Here is a 21,610-nt window from a genome sequence, read left to right as displayed (position 1 = left end):
TATCAAAGGTCGTAGTATGTGTTATCCTGTGTGTGGGATGATGCATATAAAAGATCACTTGCTGCTAATCGAAAAGAGTAACTCATGAAGTGGCGACAGCGGGTTTCCTCTCTCAATATCTGTGTGGTCCTTAACCATATGTCTGACGCCATATAACCGTAAATAAAATGGGTTGAGTGTGTCGTAAATAAAACATTTCCTCGTTCCAATCAGTGCTAAACAACTGGTATAACAAAGACCATGGTATGTACTATCCTGTATGTGGGATGGTGCATATAAAAGATCCCTTGCTGCTAACCGAAAAGAGTAACCCATGAAGTGGCGACAGCGGGTTCCCTCTCTCAATATCTGTGTGGTCCTTATCCATATGTCCGACGCCATATAACCAGAAATAAAATGTTTTGAGTGCGTCGTAAATAAAACATTTCCTTCCTTCCAATAGCCGATGATTAATAACCAAATGTGCTCTAGTGGTTTTGTTAAACAAAACAAACTTTAGCTTTAACTCTTTTTTCTTTTTTCTATGACTCCAGGAAGTGGAATTGCCTTTACCATAGTTTGACACCCAATAGGCGATGTATTTTTTGTGCTGGGGTGTCGTTAAACATTCATTCATTCATTCCAGGAAGTGGAACGGTCCCAGCTTCTTCCAACGACTTCAGTGTTCCAACAGTCGCAACGTTTGACAGCCAGCAGTCGAGCACCAATCTGAACATCACCATCATCAATGATGAGGTAAGTTCTGTTCTGTCATGGCGGAACCACAAAAGGCCGTGGTATGTACTGTCCTGCCTATTGGAAAATGCTTTTAAAAATTAAGTTTGTTTTGTTTAACGGCACCACTAGAGCACATTGATTTATTAATCATCTGCTATTGGATGTCAAAGATTTGGTATTTGTTTTACTCATAGTTTTAGAGAGGAAACCCGCTACAGGTCTTCCAACAGTAGTAAGGGATCTTTTATATGCTCCCTCTTACAGGCAGGATAGCATATACCACGGCCTTTGAGGCGGGATCTAGATTAGTCGGCATGATCACTCGCCAGAGGTACTGGGTTCGAATGACCGAATGCCCTCGGTGAAGCATAATTCATATGTTGTTGGGTTGGGGGGGGGTTGTTGTTGTTGTTGGGGTGTTGTTGTTGTTTTGTTTGGGGTTTTTTTTTTTTTGGGGGGGGGGGAGATTTACATTTCCAACCAGTGTTCCGCGACTGGTATATCAAAGGACGTGTGGTGCGTGCTGCCAAGTCTGTGAGAAAGTGCATATGAAATTCCCCCTTAATAACAAATTACAATGAACAAAATTTAATGTGACGGGTGTCTTAGTCTATACGTCTGAATTACCACAACATTGACAGCTAATAGATGATGTTGTTACGTCAATGTGCTCTAGTTGTTTCGTTAAATATATCAAACTTTCTTTTCGTTGTTGATCGCACGTAGAATGTGGAGCCTGATGAAACGTTTACCCTGATTCTCTCGGCGAATGACGGGGGGACGATAACTCCAATTTCAACCATGACAGTTACCATCCAGAATGATGATGGTGAGGAAAATCTTGTTTATTTTCTTCAGTTTGTTTTATTTGTTTTGTTTAGTTTTGTTTGTTTATTTGGTGGGTTGGTTTTGTATGTTTGTTTGTGTGTTGGTTGGTTGCTTGCTTGCTTCATTGATTGGTTGGTTGGTTTGTTTGGTTTGGCTTGGTTTGGTTTGGTTTGGTTTGGTTAGCTGGTTGGTTGGTTGGTTGGTTGGTTGGTATGCTCGTTTGCTTGGTTTAGTTTAGGTTTGGTTTGGTTTAGTTTGTTGGCTGGTTGGTTGGTTGGTATGCTCGCTTGCTTGGTTTAGTTTAGGTTTGGTTTGGTTTAGTTTGTTGGCTGGTTGGTTGGGGGTTTTGGCTTTGTTTTTGTTCTTTTTCTCTTTTTTTGTGGTTGTTGGTGGGCTTTTGGATTTTTTGTTGTTGTTGTTGTTTGTTTTTTGTTAGGTGTAGAGTTGGAGAGTTAAAGAATCACTCAGTACCAATAACGTTTCTATTTTTAGCTACCTCGTACACCATTGGCTTCGCCTCCGACTCCACATTTAAGATCCTTCCCGACGAGTCTGTCCAAACCGTAACCCTCACAGTGAACCGGTCCCCGGCCACCGGTACCACAAGCGTCGGTTACGCCTTCTCCGGCGCGGCCACCTACGGTATGGACTACACGAGCACCAGCACCATGACTGGCTCCTTGTCGTTTGCTGACGGAGAGGCAACGAAGACCATTACCATCACCATAGTGGATGATCAGGTAAAGTATAAATAACGACGCACTCAACACATTTTATTTACAGTTATATGGTTAAGGACCACACAGATATTGAGAGAGGAAACCCGCTGTCGCCACTTCATGGGCTACTCTTTTCGATTAGCAGCAAGGGATATTTTATATGCACCATCCCATAGACAGGATAGCACATACCGCGGTCTTTGATGTACCAGTCGTGGTGCACTGGCTGGAACAATATAAATATAGAGACCTCGTTGTTTCACGTTAAAACCGGCCTCCGTGGTGTCGTGTTTGAGCCATCAGACATAAGGCTGGTATACGTAGGTACAGAGTTCGCAGCCCGGTACCGACTCCCACCCTCTTTCTCTCTCAATAACCACTAGCCACTAACAACTAACCCACTGTCCTGGACAGACAGCCTAGATAGCTGAGATTATATGAGTGTGTGTGTGTGTGTGTGTGTGTGTGTGTGTGTGTGTGTGTGTGTGTGTGCGCGCGCGCGCGCGCGGCCACGACAGCATGTTTGAACCTTAATTGGATATAAGCACGAAAATAAGTTGAAATGAATGAATAATTCCATCTTATAATTACTGTTTTGTAATAGGCGTGTGGATTGGTTAAAATGCTATCACGTGATCTCAAAAAAAAAAACGTTCATTCTTCCATGATTCCATCGTTTCTAGTTTTATCCCAATATCGTCTGCACTGTGAGTGACAGTGACAAACTGACAGACGACAATCACAATGTCGGATGACAGACACGAAAGTTTTGGTGGATACTTTACATTTTACTCCCGACAGTTTTGAACATGTTCAAAACAGTCGGGAGTCGATCCAGAACATTCAAGAATAGTGACGAACGGTCAGGAACCCCCATACGGTCTCGGTTTAAGCCACCGCATTTCAGGATTTAAACGACTCCGATTTTGAATTGAGACACATGACAGGCCACAGAAGCGAAGCTTCTATTAGAAGTTATAGCAGAGAATGCTCAACAAATCAAAAGAGAGACATGATCGCAGCTCTGTCACATTTGACAAAACCACTAAATCGACAACTTACACGCGCGAAAACACATAGGGACTACGCCTTCGGGCACAAATACGCGACCTGTCCTTTCCGAGAATAATATCACACGGTCACAAACTTCCTCTAAAATTCACACACACAGTATCACTGAAACCACTTTATCCCTTTCAAGTCAGTCTTCACATTCAATTTTCACTAATTCAACTTTTGACAACTGCAATTTTAATATAGTAAGTGATAAATCTTCTAAATAATTTGACGCTCTCCTTATGTTAATTAGTTCAAAATTCATACTCTAACCGCTTTACAACAAATCTTCCATTTAAGTATATAGATCGTTCAATCCTTAATTAATTATCGTTTGATATTTTTTTTAAAACCAACTGTTTACGTTGATGTTCAGTTATCTTAAATTTTATAATTTTTTATCCACATTTTATTCAGAAAAAATAAATTTTATAAAACCTTACGTAAATCATTATAATGAATCGGAGATTTAACGTGTGTAACTTTCTAAGGGAATTCCCTTATTTATGTATTGAAACAGCTGTAAATAATTGTAGAATAGAGTTCGATTGGGTTTTTTTAACATAGTTTTGTATAATGGAAATATCAATGCATTTGCAATTATAAGAATTGAACGTGATATTTTTTTTACGTTCATGCGATGATAAACACCAAAAACGTTTTACACACTTATGTATGAACGGCTTCGCGCATAATTATGTAAACGGTTTTGGTATTTATCATCGCATGAAGGTGAAAAATATCACGCTCAATTCTTAAAATTTATGAATTCACGTTGAAGGTACTTTTGTTTGTTTGTCTGTTGTTGTTTTATTTGTTTCATTGTATTTGTGTTTGTGTTTGTGTGGGGGGTGTTTGTTTTGTGTGTGTGTGTGGGGGGGGGGGGGGGGGGGTGTTGGTTGGTTTGTTTTGTTTGGGGGGTTTTCTGGGGGGGGGGGGTGTTAAAACAAGATTGATGATAGTTATAGGATATTAAACGAGCTTTTATTTCGTATCATGTTTATGTCCCGAGTGAAATGATTTTCACTTTTTGTCACGAGCTTTAGCGAGTGTCAATGAAAATTATTTTTACGAGGGACATAAACATGATTCGAAATGGTAGCGAGTTTAATATCCTATTTATTACCCATAATCGATCTTAATTTATATCGCTCAAATCGTTTGGTTGACGTTCCTGTAAGGTTGTAGTGTCGATGACGTCATCGTGTGACGTCGAAGTATTACGTCCCACTTGGCGTTTTAGTGGGACGTATATGCGTTATACGCAGTGTAAGACTACCAACTGTCACGACGGAATTGGCCAACTCGACAGTTGGTTTGTAATTTCCTACTCTCCTAACTTACGACATGTGCGCTCCGATTAACTAGTCGTAGTTGTATACGACGATAATCGGGCTTGTAAGAGCGCTCAGCCTAGCAACTGGACAGTCGTAGAGAGATCGGCGGGTTGGCCAACTTTGTCATGGCAGTTGGTAGTCTGACCATAGCCTTACACAACGATAATCGGGCTGTAAAAGCGCTCAGCTTAGCAACTGGACAGTCGTAGAGATATTGGCGAGTTGGCCAACTTTGTCATGGCAGTTGGTAGTCTGACCATAGCCTTACACAACGATAATCGGGCTGTAAAAGCGCTCAGCCTAGCAACTGGACAGTCGTAGAGATATTGGCGAGTTGACCAACTTTGTCATGGCAATTGGTAGTCTGACCATAGCCGTACACAACGATAATCGGGCTGTAAAAGCGCTCAGCCTAGAAACTGGACAGTCGTAGAGATATTGGCGAGTTGGCCAACTTTGTCATGGCAGTTGGTAGTCTGACCATAGCCTTACACAACGATAATCGGGCTGTAAAAGCGCTCAGCCTAGCAACTGGACAGTCGTAGAGATATTGGCGAGTTGACCAACTGTCATGGCCATCTGACCATTGTACACAACGATAATCGGGCTGTAAAAGCGCTCAGCCTAGAAACTGGACAGTCGTAGAGATATTGGCGAGTTAGCCAACTTTGTCATGGCAGTTGGTAGTCTGACCATAGCCTTACACAACGATAATCGGGCTGTAAGAGCGCTCTGCCTAGCAACTGGACAGTCGTAGAGATATTGGCGAGTTGGCCAACTTTGTCATGGCAGTTGGTAGTCTGACCATAGCCTTACACAACGATAATCGGGCTGTAAAAGCGCTCAGCCTAGCAACTGGACAGTCGTAGAGATATTGGCGAGTTGGCCAACTTTGTCATGGCAGTTGGTAGTCTGACCATAGCCTTACACAACGATAATCGGGCTGTAAAAGCGCTCAGCCTAGCAACTGGACAGTCGTAGAGATATTGGCGAGTTGGCCAACTTTGTCATGGCAGTTGGTAGTCTGACCATAGCCTTACACAACGATAATCGGGCTGTAAAAGCGCTCAGCCTAGCAACTGGACAGTCGTAGAGATATTGGCGAGTTGGCCAACTTTGTCATGGCAGTTGGTAGTCTGACCATAGCCTTACACAACGATACTCGGACTGTAAGAGCGCTCAGCCTAGCAACTGGACAGTCGTAGAGATATTGGCGAGTTGGCCAACGTCTTTGTGACACTAGAGCACATTGATTTATTAATCATCGGCTATTGGATTTCAAATATATGGTCATTTTGACAGTCATAGAGACGAAACCCGCAACATTTCTTTTTTCATTAGTATATACACCATCCAACAGACAGGATAGTACATACCATGGCCTTTGTTACACCAGTTGTGGAGCACTGGCTGGAATGAGAAATAGCCCAATGGGTCCACCGACGGCGATCGATCCCAGAACACTTTACCAGTTGGTTGTCCGAGTCTAGCATTAAAACAATACAAACTTTTAACTTGTAACTAACATATTATATTTGTCTCGTTAACTAGCTGACAGAGGATATTGAGTCTATTATAGTTACTCTGAGCTCCACGGGCCAAAACATAATCGTACAGACATCCGAGTCGAAAATCTACATACCAAAAAATGACGGTGAGTTGTCACACAATCTTCTCCACGTGTGCATGTACCCACAATGCAGCGCTTTCACAAATCACGGTAAACAGTTACAATATAACATCAGCAATAATGACAGAAGTCCGTGTGTCTACACATTTAACACTCTTACAGGAACACTCCCCAACCCACACCCTCACCCCCATCCCCACCCCTCCAAAAATGTTTTAATAATAAAATTAAATCGGCTACAAATAACAAAATGTCAAATAGATGACGCCGAGAGTTCGGTTAATTGCGTATAGGTAGGGGAAGGGGCAAACAAATGGGGCACCCAGCTTATCGGCAATACTTAAAATCGGGATGGGGGTGGGTGTGGACGAGGAAGGGAGGGAGGAAAAAACAAACTCTCTTGGAATATTAAACGTATTAAAATTCAGCAGTTGTCATATATTCTCTGTATGCCCTAAACGCATTTTATTTTATTCAGCTTTCTTCATTCTTTGTTTTTGTGGTCCTTTTTCTTTTCGGGTTTTTGTTTGTGGGTTTGTGTTTTTTTGTTTGTTTGTGGGTTTGTTTTTTTACCGATATGTGCAATGTACATCTATATCTATATTTTGTTTTAATTCCACGTCTTTGTATCGTTTTTGTGGGGGTCTTTTGTTTTTTGGTTGTTGTTGTTGTTTTAATTTTTTTTTATTTATTTTTTTTATTATTATTTAAGTCAAGTGCTAGCTATGTACGGTGTTAATAAAATGATTTGCACCTTCAACAATCAACTATAGCGGTTTATAAGATAAAGCAGTTACAACTGATACCATTTACTTATTACAGAAACTGGCCTGGTATCCACCTCGTATAACTGTTTCCGCAATGGACAGGACTGTAAGAACTCAGCCACGTGCGTGAACGGAGCCTGCGACTGTGGATCTCTCAACCCTCCGTACGGGGGTTACGACTGCACCTATAAAATCGGTACGTATATCGTGTTTCAATATCCTGGCTTCGACAGACCTCCACGACAAACGTTGTTGAACCTCACGTACTCTCTCTCTCTCTCTCTCTCTCTCTCTCTCTCTCTCTCTCTCTCTCTCTCTCTCTCTCTCTCTCTCTCTCTCTCCGTCCCTCACTCTATCTTTCCTTGTATGTCTGTCTGTTATGTTAGTAGTCTAGTAGCTTATGTCAAAACATGATCTGATCACAATTGCGGCAGACATCTTGTTTTTCAAAGTAGCCGCCATTGAAAAAAACCAAATTGCTAATATTTTGGCTCTCAGAACACACAAATGCTTGATGTAAGGGACTAATCCCATGTGTTGATATCTAAGGAATTCAATACACATGATAACAATAATGTATATTTATTTGTTTTACTTTAAAATCAAATATCGGAACCATTAGATTGAAAACATTGTGAAAAGCCAAATTCCTATTTACATTATCACATTTATAGTCAGTCTGTACAGGCCCCCCCCCCCCCCCCCCCCCCCCCCCCCCGAGAATCTCACTTTTTCTTTTACTCCAGAAAATAGCATACACATCTCAGGGTTTAATTTGTATAGTATTTCATTTGTTTATAAAAAGTAGTGCCACCCCCCACCCCCCAGGATTTTGATCAGGGTACGGTAGGGTAACAGATTCCTGCACAAGTACATAGTTCAGTGCATGGAAGCAATGCTGTAAAACATTTGAAAGGTATACATGATTTGGCTGCCTCTGGAAATGCTGTCTAGAAAGGAAACAATAGATCACTAGAGTTTTTGGTCTGCTCCCAAGCACACGAGTTAGGTAGTTGTTGTGTAGCTGTCAGTGATTGGTTCCAAATATCTCCGGCTTGGTATGCAGCCCTCTTAGTATGTTTGGTAAGGGCACCCTTTTGTGTAAGGCATATAGTTCCTTCTTTACTTGGTTCATCTGGGGGTTTTTGTTTCTCCTGCAAAAAGAAGTATGTCGAACCTTTGAAGCTAACATACGCTCTCATATGTGACGCACGCAGACATTTGAGACAAACAAACACATTTCTGGAAAAGCTGACTAAGTGTCTAAGTTGAATAGTGAACGACAATGATGTCTCAGACACTGATTTAACGAAAAAACAATTGAAGTTCCTTTGCCTTTTGTTCTTCTAGGCTGGCTGCAATAGTGTTATGCTATAGGTTCTCTTCATACCATAGACAATCCGTGGTTCATCAAGAGCTAAAGTATGAGCATTGGCAATTGTAGGGACCACAACATGAGTGTCAGCCGATGTGATCAGTCCTATTCTGAGCACAATGGAGAACATATAACAGTCTGCTTCACATAGTGCAGTCATATGAACACAACACTGGAATCTTCAATTTAATTAAAATTAGCTCCACTATTACATGTGGATCTAACAGCAGCCCGTTAGAGCTCATGTCCATTTGAACTTTCATTCGACCAATCAAAACCTTACTTGCAAAATCATGTCAGAGATTTGAAAAGAATTTGAAAACATTCGGGATTATGCCGAAGGTATACGAAATGATTCGCGTGAATTACGAAGTATGCCGGATACTAATTGCAATATACAATTTTATATAAAATTAGTTTCAAGACGAAAACAAAACCGTGATGGTATAGCCATAAAATCTGTTTATACTACTATACAATCCAGAGTTTATTACTGCACTTTTCCCCCTGTTTTTTCAGTGTTGAAATAGACCAACAAGTTCGCCTATTGCATAAATAGTCTCACCCGATATTTTTAGAATTTGTATGCTCCCGAATAACGCTATAAAAGGCGAAGTGTATAAATTTGGTCAATATTTAAATTGTTATTTATAGATGAAATGTCACCTGGACATGGGAGTCTACGCAATGCTGTTAGATCTACTGGTAGACCCAGTAGAGCTAATTTTAATCAGATTGTGGAATCTTGTGTGCTGTACATCTTCCCTTCTGTGGAAAGCATTGCAATGTATTGCGACTAGTACTGATACAGCTCAATCTTATATTCATCCGCTTGTTGGAGGAAACTGCCAGTTTATTATAATAGAAGTAGTCATGTAGTTCCCCGATTTCTTTTCTGCCTCACTGAACTCTTTAGGCTGTTGTTGTATTGACTATGAGGGAATCATCCTATACGTTTGGCGTCTAATTCCGGCATGTCATAATCAGAAGTTGTAGCCAATGAAATCCGGCGTTTTGCATTGTCTTTGTTCTTCCACGTCTAAAAGTTAAATCGGTAATACCTTGTTTGTACGTTTGAAAATGTGTTTCATGTCACTATTTCTAGATTGCCGAATCATTTGGTCGCGTTTCGTTGTTTTAAACTGATGTGAACTCTCTTCTTTGAATTTGATGTCTTATGAAAGAGGGTCATGTTGTTCTTTTAGATGACGTCTGACACTGGACTCACGTGTATGGCCGAGTTGAACCAAGATTACTTGATCCATGGTCATTTATTTTACAGTAAAGCCAATTGACCCTTTTCAACTTTCTCGTGAACTATTCAGTATGTTGGAACCTGTTGTTGCAGCTACATCATACCTTTAATATGCATAGCTTGTATGGTCTATTGAAATAACCTACGACACTATCTGTTCAAGGCTGTGAACAGAGAACTGTGTGGATAGTTTTGTGTGTTTGTTTTGTTTAACGACACCACAAGAACACATTGATTTATTAATCATCGACTATTGGATATCAAACATTTGTAATTTTGACAGTCGTAGAGGAAATTTTATATGCTTTTTTTCACATTTTGAACAATGTTTACCTAATCAACTAGACTATAGCAAGTTTTGACAACAGCTGATTTATAAACGTTGTTTGTTTGGTATATCAAAGGCTGGGGTATGTGCTGTACTGTCTGTGTGAAAGTGCATATAAAAAAGGCCTTGATGCTAATGGGAAAATGTAGCCGGTTTCTTCTAAAGACTACGGGCCACAATTACCTTTAGTGGTGTCGTTATAAAAACAACATTTAACTTTTTACTGGAACAAGTCCCTTTAACAGCCAAAGACGTATGGCTAAATTAACATTCTCTGTTTCTGATTTCAGCCGACACGTCTAACGGCACATGCGCCACGAGCCCTCCACACGACTGCGGCCCCAATGCGCAATGCTACGACACGGGGACTGGAGCCAACTGTTTCTGTTACATTGGCTACATCAAGGACGACAAAGACCAGTGCACTATCCCAAGATGTACGTACAAACTTATCGTTCGCATTGTCTTAAAGGCGCATGGCCCTATAAAACCAACGACGTTCTTATTATTTTAAAGGCACATGGCCCTGTAAAACATTGTTTATCCATGTATCTTAAATGTACATATTCCTGTAAAATAATTCTCTTTCTCATTATCTTAATGGGACATGGTCCTGTAAAACCAACGACGCTCTTATTATCTGAAATGCACTTGACCTTGTAAAACCAATGTCGTTATCAGTATTCTAATGACTCATGGTCTTGTACAACCAACGACTTTCTCGTTATCTTAAAGGCGCATGGCCCTGTAAAACAAATGTTGTTCTTAATATCTTAAAGTCACATAGCCATGTAAATCATATGACTACTTCTCATTAATTTAAAGGCACATGACCCAATAAAACGTATGTCCTTCTTGTTATGTTAAAGGCGCATGGCCCTGTAAAACATATATTGTTCTTATTATCTTAAAGTCACATAGCCATGTAAAACATATGACTACTTCTCATTATGTTAAAAGACGCATGACCCAGAGAAACATATGTCCTTTTCATTGTGTTAAAGGCACATCACGTGACGTGGCCCTGTAAAACATATGTCCTTCTCATTACATTAAAGGCGCATGACCCTGTAAAACAAATGTTCTTATTATCTTAAAGTCACATAGCCATGTAAAACATATGACTATTTCTCATTTATTTTAAAGGCACGTGATCCAGTAAAACGTATGTCCTTCTCATTGTGTTAAAGGCACATGGCCCAGTAAACCAACGACTTTCTCATTGTGTTAAAGGCACATGCCCCAGTAAAAAATCCTTCTCATTATTTTAAAGGTGCATAGTCCGTTAAAACTTAGGGTTCCTTACTAAGAATATTAACTTTTAAACATTCCGCCTGGTCGTCGTTGTCCTCGTGTCTTTACAAGTCTTGAAGCAACCATGTGTTACAGACAATGACAACAACAACAAACAACACCAACAACAGCCAGACGTAGTGTAAAATGTGATGAGGTGTCGTTAAACAAATGTTCCTTTCATTGTTCTACAGTAGTCGGACCGGCATCGGTGGCGTCGTGGTTAAGCCGTCGGATATAAGGCTGGTAGGTACAGGGTTCGCAGCCCTGTACCGGCTCCCACCCATATCGAGTTTTAACGACTTAGTGGGTAGGTGTAAGGTCACCATACCCTCTTCTCTCTCTCACTAACCACTAGCAATTAACGACTAGCCCACTGTCTTGGACAGACAGCTCAGATAGCTGAGGTGTGTGTGTCCAGGACAGCGTGCTTGAACCTTAATTGGATATAATAAGCACGAAAATAATTTAAAATGAAATGAATGAACAGTAGTCTCTTGACCCCTCAATCCACCACCCACCCACCCACACCCCGCCCGTTTGAAGTGCCCTTTTTCTTTCTTTTTAAACTCACCATACACAATATGCAATATACTAAACTGCGCTAAAAAAAACCTCTTCCTACCTTTGTGTGACAGCTGAATATTCACAAAGAACTGTATTCATCGGTCATTCTTGTTGTTAGAGGAACGCGCCGGAACTAGAGAGCGGTTAGGGGACGTAACTTTGCCTAATTGTTTTCGCTAATTTCTAACAGAAGTTATTGCAGATTTTCACTTTTGTGCCAGTGTCGTTAAACATTCATTCCATTTGCGAGCTCGGCTTAGTTGCCTTCGACAAACTCAAATTACCTTGTTTAGAATTTTGTAAACCCACCCACACCCCCATTACAAAATCCTGGATCTAAACAACACTCCATGAATAACACTTTTCGTAATGTTAATATATTAAAAATGAACCCGACATTACGTAATTATTATTTGTGACAGGCATTTTGATTTTTTGTCATTAACCGACATCAAACGTACTGATACGTTAAAAATTTCATCGGATTCAGAATATATGTGCAGAATGGTCATATAAACAACTCTGCTAACTCAACATTTAAGAAACAATTTCAAGTTTGACCAATCCTAACATAAACACTGAATAAACACCTGTCTTTATTTTCTTGTCCTCACAGACAGAGTAGCATGCACAAAAGAGTTCATGACCATGGTTGCAACGCCCGCCGGGACCTTTGATGGCGAAATATTCATAAAGGATCATTACAGTACCTCGGAATGCAAATTCGTAAAGTCCGGAAACGACTTCAAGATGGAGGCACTCCTGAACAACGGCTCTAACTGCGGTGATGCTGTTATTGAAGACTTGGTAAGGAGTTATCGTGATAGACGAATGGGTTGTTGGATAATGGGTGGATGAATGGAGAGATGGATAAGCGAAAAAAGCCGTAGATAAGCAGACGGGCGGGCAACACTATAAGACAGCATGCGCGTGCGCGCTCGCACGCACACACACACTCGCTCGCTCTCTCTCTCTCTCTCTCTCTCTCTCTCTCTCTCTCTCTCTCTCTCTCTCTCTCTCTCTCTCTCTCACGTTCGCCTGATGCGCGGTCGGTCTGGGATCGATCTCCGTCGGTGGGCCCATTGGGCTATTTCTCGCTCCAGCCAGTGCACCACGCCTGGTATATCAAAGACCGTGGTATGTGTTAACCTGTCTGTGGGATGGTGCATATAAAAGATCCCTTGCTGCTTATCGAAAAGAGTAGCCCATGAAGTGGCGACAGCGGGTTTCCTCCCTCAATATCTGTGTGGTCCTTAACCATATGTCCGACGCCATATAACTGTAAATAAAATGTGTTGAGTGCGTCGTTAAATAAACATTTCCTTTCATTTCCTCTCTCTCTCTCTCTCTCTCTCTCTCTCTCTCTCTCTCTCTCTCTCTCTCTCTCTCTCTCTCCGTCTCTCTCTCCGTCTCTCTCTCTCTCTCTCTCTCTCTCTCTCTCTCTCTCTCTCTCTCTCTCTCTCTCTCTCTCTCTCTCTCTCTCTCACACACACACAAAGTTTGTTTTGTTTGACACCACTAGAGCACACTGATTAATTAATCATCGGCTATTGGATGTCAGACATTTGGTAATTCAGACTCGTAGTCATCAGAGGAAACCAAATACATTTTTTCTATTAGCAGCAAGGAATCTTTTATAATATTTTGCAACTTTTCCATATACAGGAAAGCACATACCACGGCCTTTGACCTGCTGTGGTGCACTAGTTGGAAGGAGAAAAAAAACAATCAGCTGAATGGATCCACCGAGGTGGTTCGATCCTGTGACGCAGTCACCTCAAGCGGGCACTCAACCCACTGAGCTAAATCCCGATAAATAGAGGATATTGCATGTTTTTTTGTCAAATATGATTTATATCTCATCGTGTGAAGTTTGCAATCATATCTCACGAGTTGCGCTTGCGCGACGAGTGTGATATGATTGCAAATTTCACGAGATTAGATATAAAACATATTTGAAAAAAAAAAAACATGAAGTTTTCTATTTGTTATATAACTTTTTGGCAATTTACCTTTATTTGTAAAATGCCAGCAGCAAAATAGTTCCGGCTTTCTTACAGTGAAAATAACACTTTCTACAGTGACGATAACACATTTTAGAGTGAAATAGTGAACATTTTATTCTAAAATATGTCACTGGGTGACTGATAACACTTTTTTTTCACTGATATTTTAAGATAATTCACTTTATGTTATATAATAAAGCTAGATATGCGCAGAATTCATCTGACACCCACCACACACACACACACACACACACACACACACCGTCCGCCACACACACAATAAATCCTAGCTACGTCCCTGGATTCGTATAGTCATAGGACCAATCGCCCTCGGTAGTGAAACAGAATATGACCCACCACCCCCAAGTTGTCTGAATGGCAGGGACAAAAAGGGAACATTAAGCCGATTTTTTAAAATGTTCTCTTCGTCTAGAAATGCTATGATGAACAGTCTTCAAACGTGAAAACGTTTAAAGGACAACAGATGGTTTATCTGATTTGTTAATGCCATTGGTGTCGGGTCCATTGATTACCCCCCTCGGACGGTATGGTGAAGTTAATATAGTTATGCAGAAGGAAGGAAGGAAGGAAACGGTTTATTTAACGACACACTCAACACATTTTATTTACGGTTATATGGCGTCGGACATATGGTTAAGTACCACACAGATATTGAGGGAGGAAACCCGCTATCGCCACTTCATGGGCTAGTCCTTTCGATTAGCAGCTAGAGATATTTTATATGCACCATCCCATAGACAGGATAGCACATACCACGGCCATTGATGTACCAGTCGTGGTGCATTGACTGGAGCTAGAAATAGCCCAATGGGCCCACTGACGGGATCGATCCCAAACCGACCGCGCATCAAGCGAGCGCTTTACCACTGGGCTACGTCTCACCCCCTTATGCAGAGAAATGCATTTAATCTCTAATTTCTACAGACCTACTAGACCATTTCCAATCTAATTTTGGTGAGACATTTTCTTGACCTTTTTAACAGCACCACTATAGCATATTGATTTATTAGTCATCGGCTACTTGATGTCAAACATTTGGTAATTCTGGTTTCTCACCAACGAACGTGAATACGTGAGTATAAACTATTAACTGTCACGACGGAGATGGCCGACTCGACCGTTGCATTGTAATCACACACACACGCGCACACATACACACAAACACACACACACACACACACAAACGCACACACACACACACACAAACACACACACACACAACGCATACACACACACAAACACACACACACACATACACACACACAAACGCACACACACACACATACACACAAACGCACACACACACATACACACATAGACACACACACGCACACAAACGCGCGCACACACACACACACACACACACAAACGCACACGCACACACACACAAACGCACACGCACACACCACTCCCAAATTACGATGGGTGCGCTCACATTAACAACTAATCAGTCATATGAGTTGTATACAACGAGAATCGAGTTGTACGAGCGCTCAGAGTAGCAACTGGACAGTCGTAGAAGTCGTGAGATCGTCACGTTTGGCTAACTCGGTCGTGACAGTTGGTAGTCTGACCCTAGCATTTTACAACGAGAATCGAGTTGTGCCAGTGCTCAAACTAGCAACTGGACAGTCGTAGAAGTCGTGAGATTGGCAAGTTGGCCAACGCCGTCGTGACAGTTGGTAGTCCGAACCCTAGCATTAAACAAATGTCCCTTTCGTTTCTTTCAGGGAAATGGCGACTACAAAGTGAAGCGGACTTTTAGAATCGAGTACAGCAAAATCATGTCGACCATCCATGACGAAACTATTAACGTGGAGTGCAACACTCGCGACACAGTGCAGATATCTACTGGTTTCTCACCAACGAACGTGAATACGTGAGTATAAGTCAGTTCACAACACTCGCGACACTGTGCAGATATCTACTGGTTTCTCACCAACGAACGTGGATACGTGAGTATAAGTCAGTTCACAACACTCGCGACACTGTACATATTTGTATTGTCTTCTCATAAACAAACGTGGATACGTGAGTATAAGTCAGTTCACAAAACTCGCGACACTGTAAAATATCTACTGGTTTCTCACAACAAACGTGGATACGTGAGTATAAGTCAGTTCACAAGACTCGCGACACTGTGCAGATATCTACTGGTTTCTCACCAACAAACGTAGATACGTGAGTATAAGTCAGTTCACAACACTCGCGACACTGTACAGATATCTACTGGTTTCTCACCAACAAACGTGGATACGCGAGTATAAGTCAGTTCACAACACTCGCGACACTGTGCAGATATCTACTGGTTTCTCACCAACAAACGTGGATACGTGATTATAAGTCAGTATACAACACTCGCAACACTGGACAGATATCTAACTTTAGCGCTTTCCAAATTGGTCCATTTAATTATTAGTATTCCCAAACCTAACTGTGAAACATTAAAAAAAATTAATCAAATATTCTACTCTTATATTTGGAAAAATTCTGTTGATCGCATAGCCAGAAAACATTAATACAAGAAACTGAAAATGGAGGCTTAAAGATGATTAATTTGGAATTTGTTATTAACGCTCTTAAATTAACCTGGATAAGGAGGGTAATCAATTGCTCAGGGACGCCGTGGGTTAATCTTCTCCAATGTCAACTTCCTAACAAACATATTTTAATTACCAATGTTGGGGATGATTACCATAGACTCTGTGGCAAAAAAATGTCTAATATATTTTGGAAAGAAGTGTTTAAAGGTAGGGTCAACTCAAACAAGAGCCTTATGTGTTGGAAAGATGCATACCCGGACCATCAACACATACTGACACTTTATCAAATGAAAAACGCGTAATTTTAGAGTTAATAAAAAAACATGATTATTCCTGCTAACTGGGGGCAGCCATTTTGTTTCGTTTTTGTGACGTCCGGTGGGATAGCTTGGGGCGAAGTGACGTCAGCTCCTGACCATCTCCTGTATGTACAATGTAAACAAAAGCAGTAATTTTCGACAAGGCGCTTCTCTTTGATCAACCTGACTTATAAAACAGCATAAATGACGTAATAATATAATAAACTATTTAACTAAATATATTTCAAGTTGCATTAACGGAACAAAATGGGGTTATAGTATTTTTCTCTGTTGAATAATCCAAAGGAAAAATATACACTATTAGGCCTATTGATATGCTACGTTGGAGTAAAAACGACAACCTACGATACCCAAGTGATAATTTTCTTTTCTTTGGGACTACGTAATTGGTCAGTTCTGTGGTTTTAGATGGAAAAGTCTACTTAATCAGTAGTTTTACAGAACTATTTACAGTAATAAACCATGTCCATTACAATTTTAGGGGCGACAGGTAATATTCCACAATACCGGTATATATTTTTGTGTCTAGACAGCGTCAATTACTTGGCTCGTCTGATTACCAATCAAATACACACCTGCCAAACAGGAATCACAGGTAGAAGCAACTAACAGCATAGACCAATTAACAAAGAAAACACTCCGTGTATCATTTCAGTACGTAGGTTAATGCATGGGCAAAACATTGTTAATTGTTTCGACTTGTTATGTAGCCACTTTGACAATGGTATTTTATTTTGTATTGAAAAATAATATATATAGTGCTGGATATACTTATTGCTGGCTTACTGGGATGTGTATTATTACAGAACATTGCAATGTATGACTATTTATCATCCCGCAAAAACCAGGTAGATTGTGTTTCTCTAGTTCTAAGGCTCATTCCTGACGTTACGCGTTAAGTATTACGTAACCACCAGCTCGCCAGAGGGCGTACTCACTGAGATGGTACAAAATGGCTGCGCCCGTTATATATAATAGCCGTCACATTTAACCGTTTTATTAATTAACTACACGATTATACGTGTTGATATTAAGCAATAATGTGCATTATATATCGTTGAATATGCATACCTGGCCAAAGGCCTTAATTGTCCTCTCCTTTAATATCCTGGCAAACTATAAACCTAAAGTTGAATTATCCGAAGACGACATACCCTCTGAACCATTATGGTATAACTCATTAATTTTAATTAACAATAAAAGCATTTATTACAAAAGCTGGAATTCATTAGGCATTACTAATATACATGATATGTTTAATATGGACGGACATTTTTTTTAACTATGGTACATTTTGTGATTTTTATGGTTTTCGTCCTCCTTTTACGATTTTCGAACGGTTAAAAGCTGTAACACTAAACAGATGGCCCAATCTTTCAAAAAACCACTTACTTCAGAATTCTTATTTTGGCCAAAGTCTACACATACAATATTTTATAACAAAAAAGGATCCAAACATATATATAATACATATTTATGTTCAACTTTATGTGCTCCAAGATATATTTCAAGATGGGATAAGGAACTCAATATTGAAAGAGACTATGCTTGGTGGAAGACTCTTAACACTACAGTGTTTAATATGACAAAAGATACTAAATTAATATGGTTTCAATATCGAATAATTCAAAGAATTCTTCCGACAAATAATTTCCTATTTAAAATTAAATTGATAACCAGTCCAAATTGCAGCTTTTGTAATAAGTATATAGAAACATATTCTCATTTATTTTTTGAATGTTCATATGTACAATGCTTAATTAAATCGCTGTTCAAATGGATAAGGGAAGTAACAGGTACTAACATTACCATGGCCCCAACACATTTTCTCTTAGGGTACCCTGAAGAAAACACTGTTATAAATATCATCATTACATTGGCAAAACAATATATATATATAGTTCAAAATTTGATAAGAAAACCCCAAGTTTTGAAATCCTCAAAGTCAAAATAAATGTTTATTATAATTTAGAAAAAGCTGCATATTGTAATAAGAATAAATACGAGAAATTTATTAAGAAATGGAAATTATGGAATCATACTTTTCAGCAGGCTCAAACCTGATGGGTGACAAAATAGTTCTAGACTAGGTAAAAACAGAGAATATGTTGGTGTGTTGACTATTTTCATAAACAAGGAAAAACTGTATCATAAAAGACTGAAAAAACCCCAAAAACAAACTTCTATATAGTAACCTTTTCTATAAGCTTAGAATATGAAAAACTCTCAAGTGTGTATTGGCTTATATTCTACTTTTTGTGCAATGTTTAAATGTATGTGTGGCACTATAATACTTGTATATTGTGAAAATGGCGGGGAAAATGCAAATAAAAAAAAACAAAAAAAAACGTGGACATGTGAGTATAAGTCAGTTCACAACATTCGCGACACTGTACAGATATCTACTGGTTTCTCAGCAACGAACGTGGATACGTGAGTATAAGTCAGTTCACAACACTCGCGACACTGTACAGATATCTAATGGTTTCTCACCAACAAACGTGGATACGCGAGTATAAGTCAGTTCACAACACTCGCGACACTGTACAGATATCTACTGGTTTCTCACCAACGAAAGAAAGAAAGAAAGAAATGTTTTATTTAACGACGCACTCAACACATTTTATTTAGGGTTGTATGGCGTCAGGCATATGGTTAAGGACCACACAGATTTTGAGAGGAAACCCGCTGTCGCCACTACATGGGCTATTCATTCCGATTAGCAGCAAGGGATCTTTTATTTGCGCTTCCCACAGGCAGGATAGCACAAACCATGGCCTTTGTTGAACCAGTTATGGATCACTGGTCGGTGCAAGTGGTTTACGCCTACCCACTGAGCCTTGCGGAGCACTCACTCAGGGTTTGGAGTCGGTATCTGGATTAAAAATCCCATGCCTCGACTGGGATCCGAACCCAGTACCTACCAGCCTGTAGACCGATGGCCTACCACGACGCCACCGAGGCCGGTTCTCACCAACGAACATGGATACGTGAGTATAAGTCAGTTCACAACACTCGCAACACTGCACAGATATCTACTGGTTTCTCACCAACAAACGTGGATACGTGAGTATAAGTCAGTTCACAACACTCGGTAAAACTGTACAAATATCTACTGGTTTCTCACCAACGAACGTGAATACGCGAGTATAAGTCAGTTCACAACACTCGGTGAAACTATACAGATAAAGCGTTCTGTCCAAATACTTTTTTTTAACTACATATTAATTATCACACTGAAAAATAAATACATCGAAATAATTAGATTCCTAGAAATATTATTTATTATTTTTTCAAGGCACACGACCATTTAAATCTAACGTCATTCTCATTATCTGTTTGACATCCAATAGCCGATGATTAATAAACCAATGTGTTCTAGTGGTGTCGTTAAACAATAGAAACTTGAACTTGTATTTCCAGGAGCGGACTGACACAGGTGGATGGGAACGGAAAGCTGGACATCGTCGATCTGCTAATGACCAATCAAAACGGAGACCCGGTCACCCCCAGCATGCAGTTCAACGTGGGCGATCAGATCACCTTCAAACTGTCCGTCAGCTCGGCGTGTAAGTCGTTGGAAAAACCAAACGCGAATAAACTGGGTGTACCCTTCCTGTCCACCCCCTCGACAATCACACACACGCACGGATGAGCATTCACGCACGAATTGCACGCATTTGCGGGTAAACACAAACACGAACGAGCATTCATTCTCTCTCTCTCTCTCTCTCTCTCTCTCTCTCTCTCTCTCTCTCTCTCTCTCTCTCTCTCGTTCTCTCTTTTTCTCTCCTTTTCTCTAATTCCTTATGGTGGGTCAAATACACGCTACTATATGCTTATCCAAGTTTACGGTGCTTTAGCGAACATCGGGACATGCTAAACATTTTCAGCTCAAATTACTGCCGACCTCAAAGCATAGACGTCGGCTGAGGTGGGGACAAGGAAGCACTAATACTATACAGATAATGCATTGTATCCCCTACACCCCCCCCCCCCCCCCCACACACACACACACACTTAAGATGAAAATCAAACTGATATATAATTGGCCATATAGTGGCCAACTTGACAACGCGTTGTTTAAAAACATAATATCCTACTCGCTTTCGCTCGTTAGATACGTTTCAAAACAACTCGTAAGAACAATAGTATCTGACGGCCACTCTTGTTGTAATCTATATTTGTTCATGTGCTGAGGTGTCAAACAATAAAGCGAAATATTTTCATAATTTATTTTTTAGCATACGCAGGCATTGTCCTACTGTGGATGGCAGTTGACAACAATAAAGAATCGCCCAACGACATTTCAACCGCACTGGTTACCCAGAGGTGAGGGAAAATGAGAAAATAATATATATACATGTGTGTGTGTGTGTGTGTGTGTGTGTGTGTGTGTGTATATATATATATATATATTTCTGTCTCTCTCTCTCTCTCTCTCCCCCCCCCCCCCCCTTCCCCGTTGCCCGTGCTGACAGTGACCGCTGTATTTTTCAGGTGCGTTGATCCAGGTACCAAACTGATCGTGGCCCCAGGTCCGACTCACCCCAATAACAACGTCCACGCGGTGAGCGTCACGTTCCGAGTGATGGTGTACAAAACGAGCACCGAGATCAGAATCCGATTCAAAAGCCAGATCTGTCTCACCTCAAACGCTGACTGCGCCGTGAGTATAGCCATTTTATTACACACCAGTTTTTGAGAATATCATTCGTTATTTATCATGTCCCATACTGGTAACACATATATGTGTGATAACAATTTAACAACATACGACTGGTTGCCCCTAGGTCGCTTCTGCTATACCATGTATATACCAATGAAAACAATACAATCGAAATAGGT

At 40.4% G+C, this 21,610-nt stretch overlaps 1 protein-coding gene across 1 annotated transcript in view; it reads left to right on the top strand.

The window, feature by feature from the left end:
- LOC121385584 (EGF-like domain-containing protein 2) overlaps positions 1-21,610 on the top strand; it is a 38,955-nt gene that overhangs the window by 13,665 nt on the left and 3,680 nt on the right. Inside the window, exons 4-14 of the mRNA XM_041516322.1 lie at positions 626-735; positions 1,444-1,546; positions 2,038-2,285; positions 6,209-6,311; positions 7,110-7,250; positions 10,303-10,449; positions 12,489-12,679; positions 15,630-15,778; positions 20,186-20,331; positions 21,007-21,094; positions 21,263-21,431. Coding sequence (XP_041372256.1) covers positions 626-735; positions 1,444-1,546; positions 2,038-2,285; positions 6,209-6,311; positions 7,110-7,250; positions 10,303-10,449; positions 12,489-12,679; positions 15,630-15,778; positions 20,186-20,331; positions 21,007-21,094; positions 21,263-21,431 — 1,595 coding nt within the window. The remainder of the gene's footprint in view (positions 1-625; positions 736-1,443; positions 1,547-2,037; positions 2,286-6,208; positions 6,312-7,109; positions 7,251-10,302; positions 10,450-12,488; positions 12,680-15,629; positions 15,779-20,185; positions 20,332-21,006; positions 21,095-21,262; positions 21,432-21,610) is intronic.

The sequence above is a fragment of the Gigantopelta aegis genome, chromosome 11, assembly GCF_016097555.1.
Source record: "Gigantopelta aegis isolate Gae_Host chromosome 11, Gae_host_genome, whole genome shotgun sequence".
Lineage (NCBI taxonomy): Eukaryota > Metazoa > Mollusca > Gastropoda > Neomphalida > Peltospiridae > Gigantopelta > Gigantopelta aegis.
This window is presented reverse-complemented; position numbering and strand designations above follow the sequence as displayed.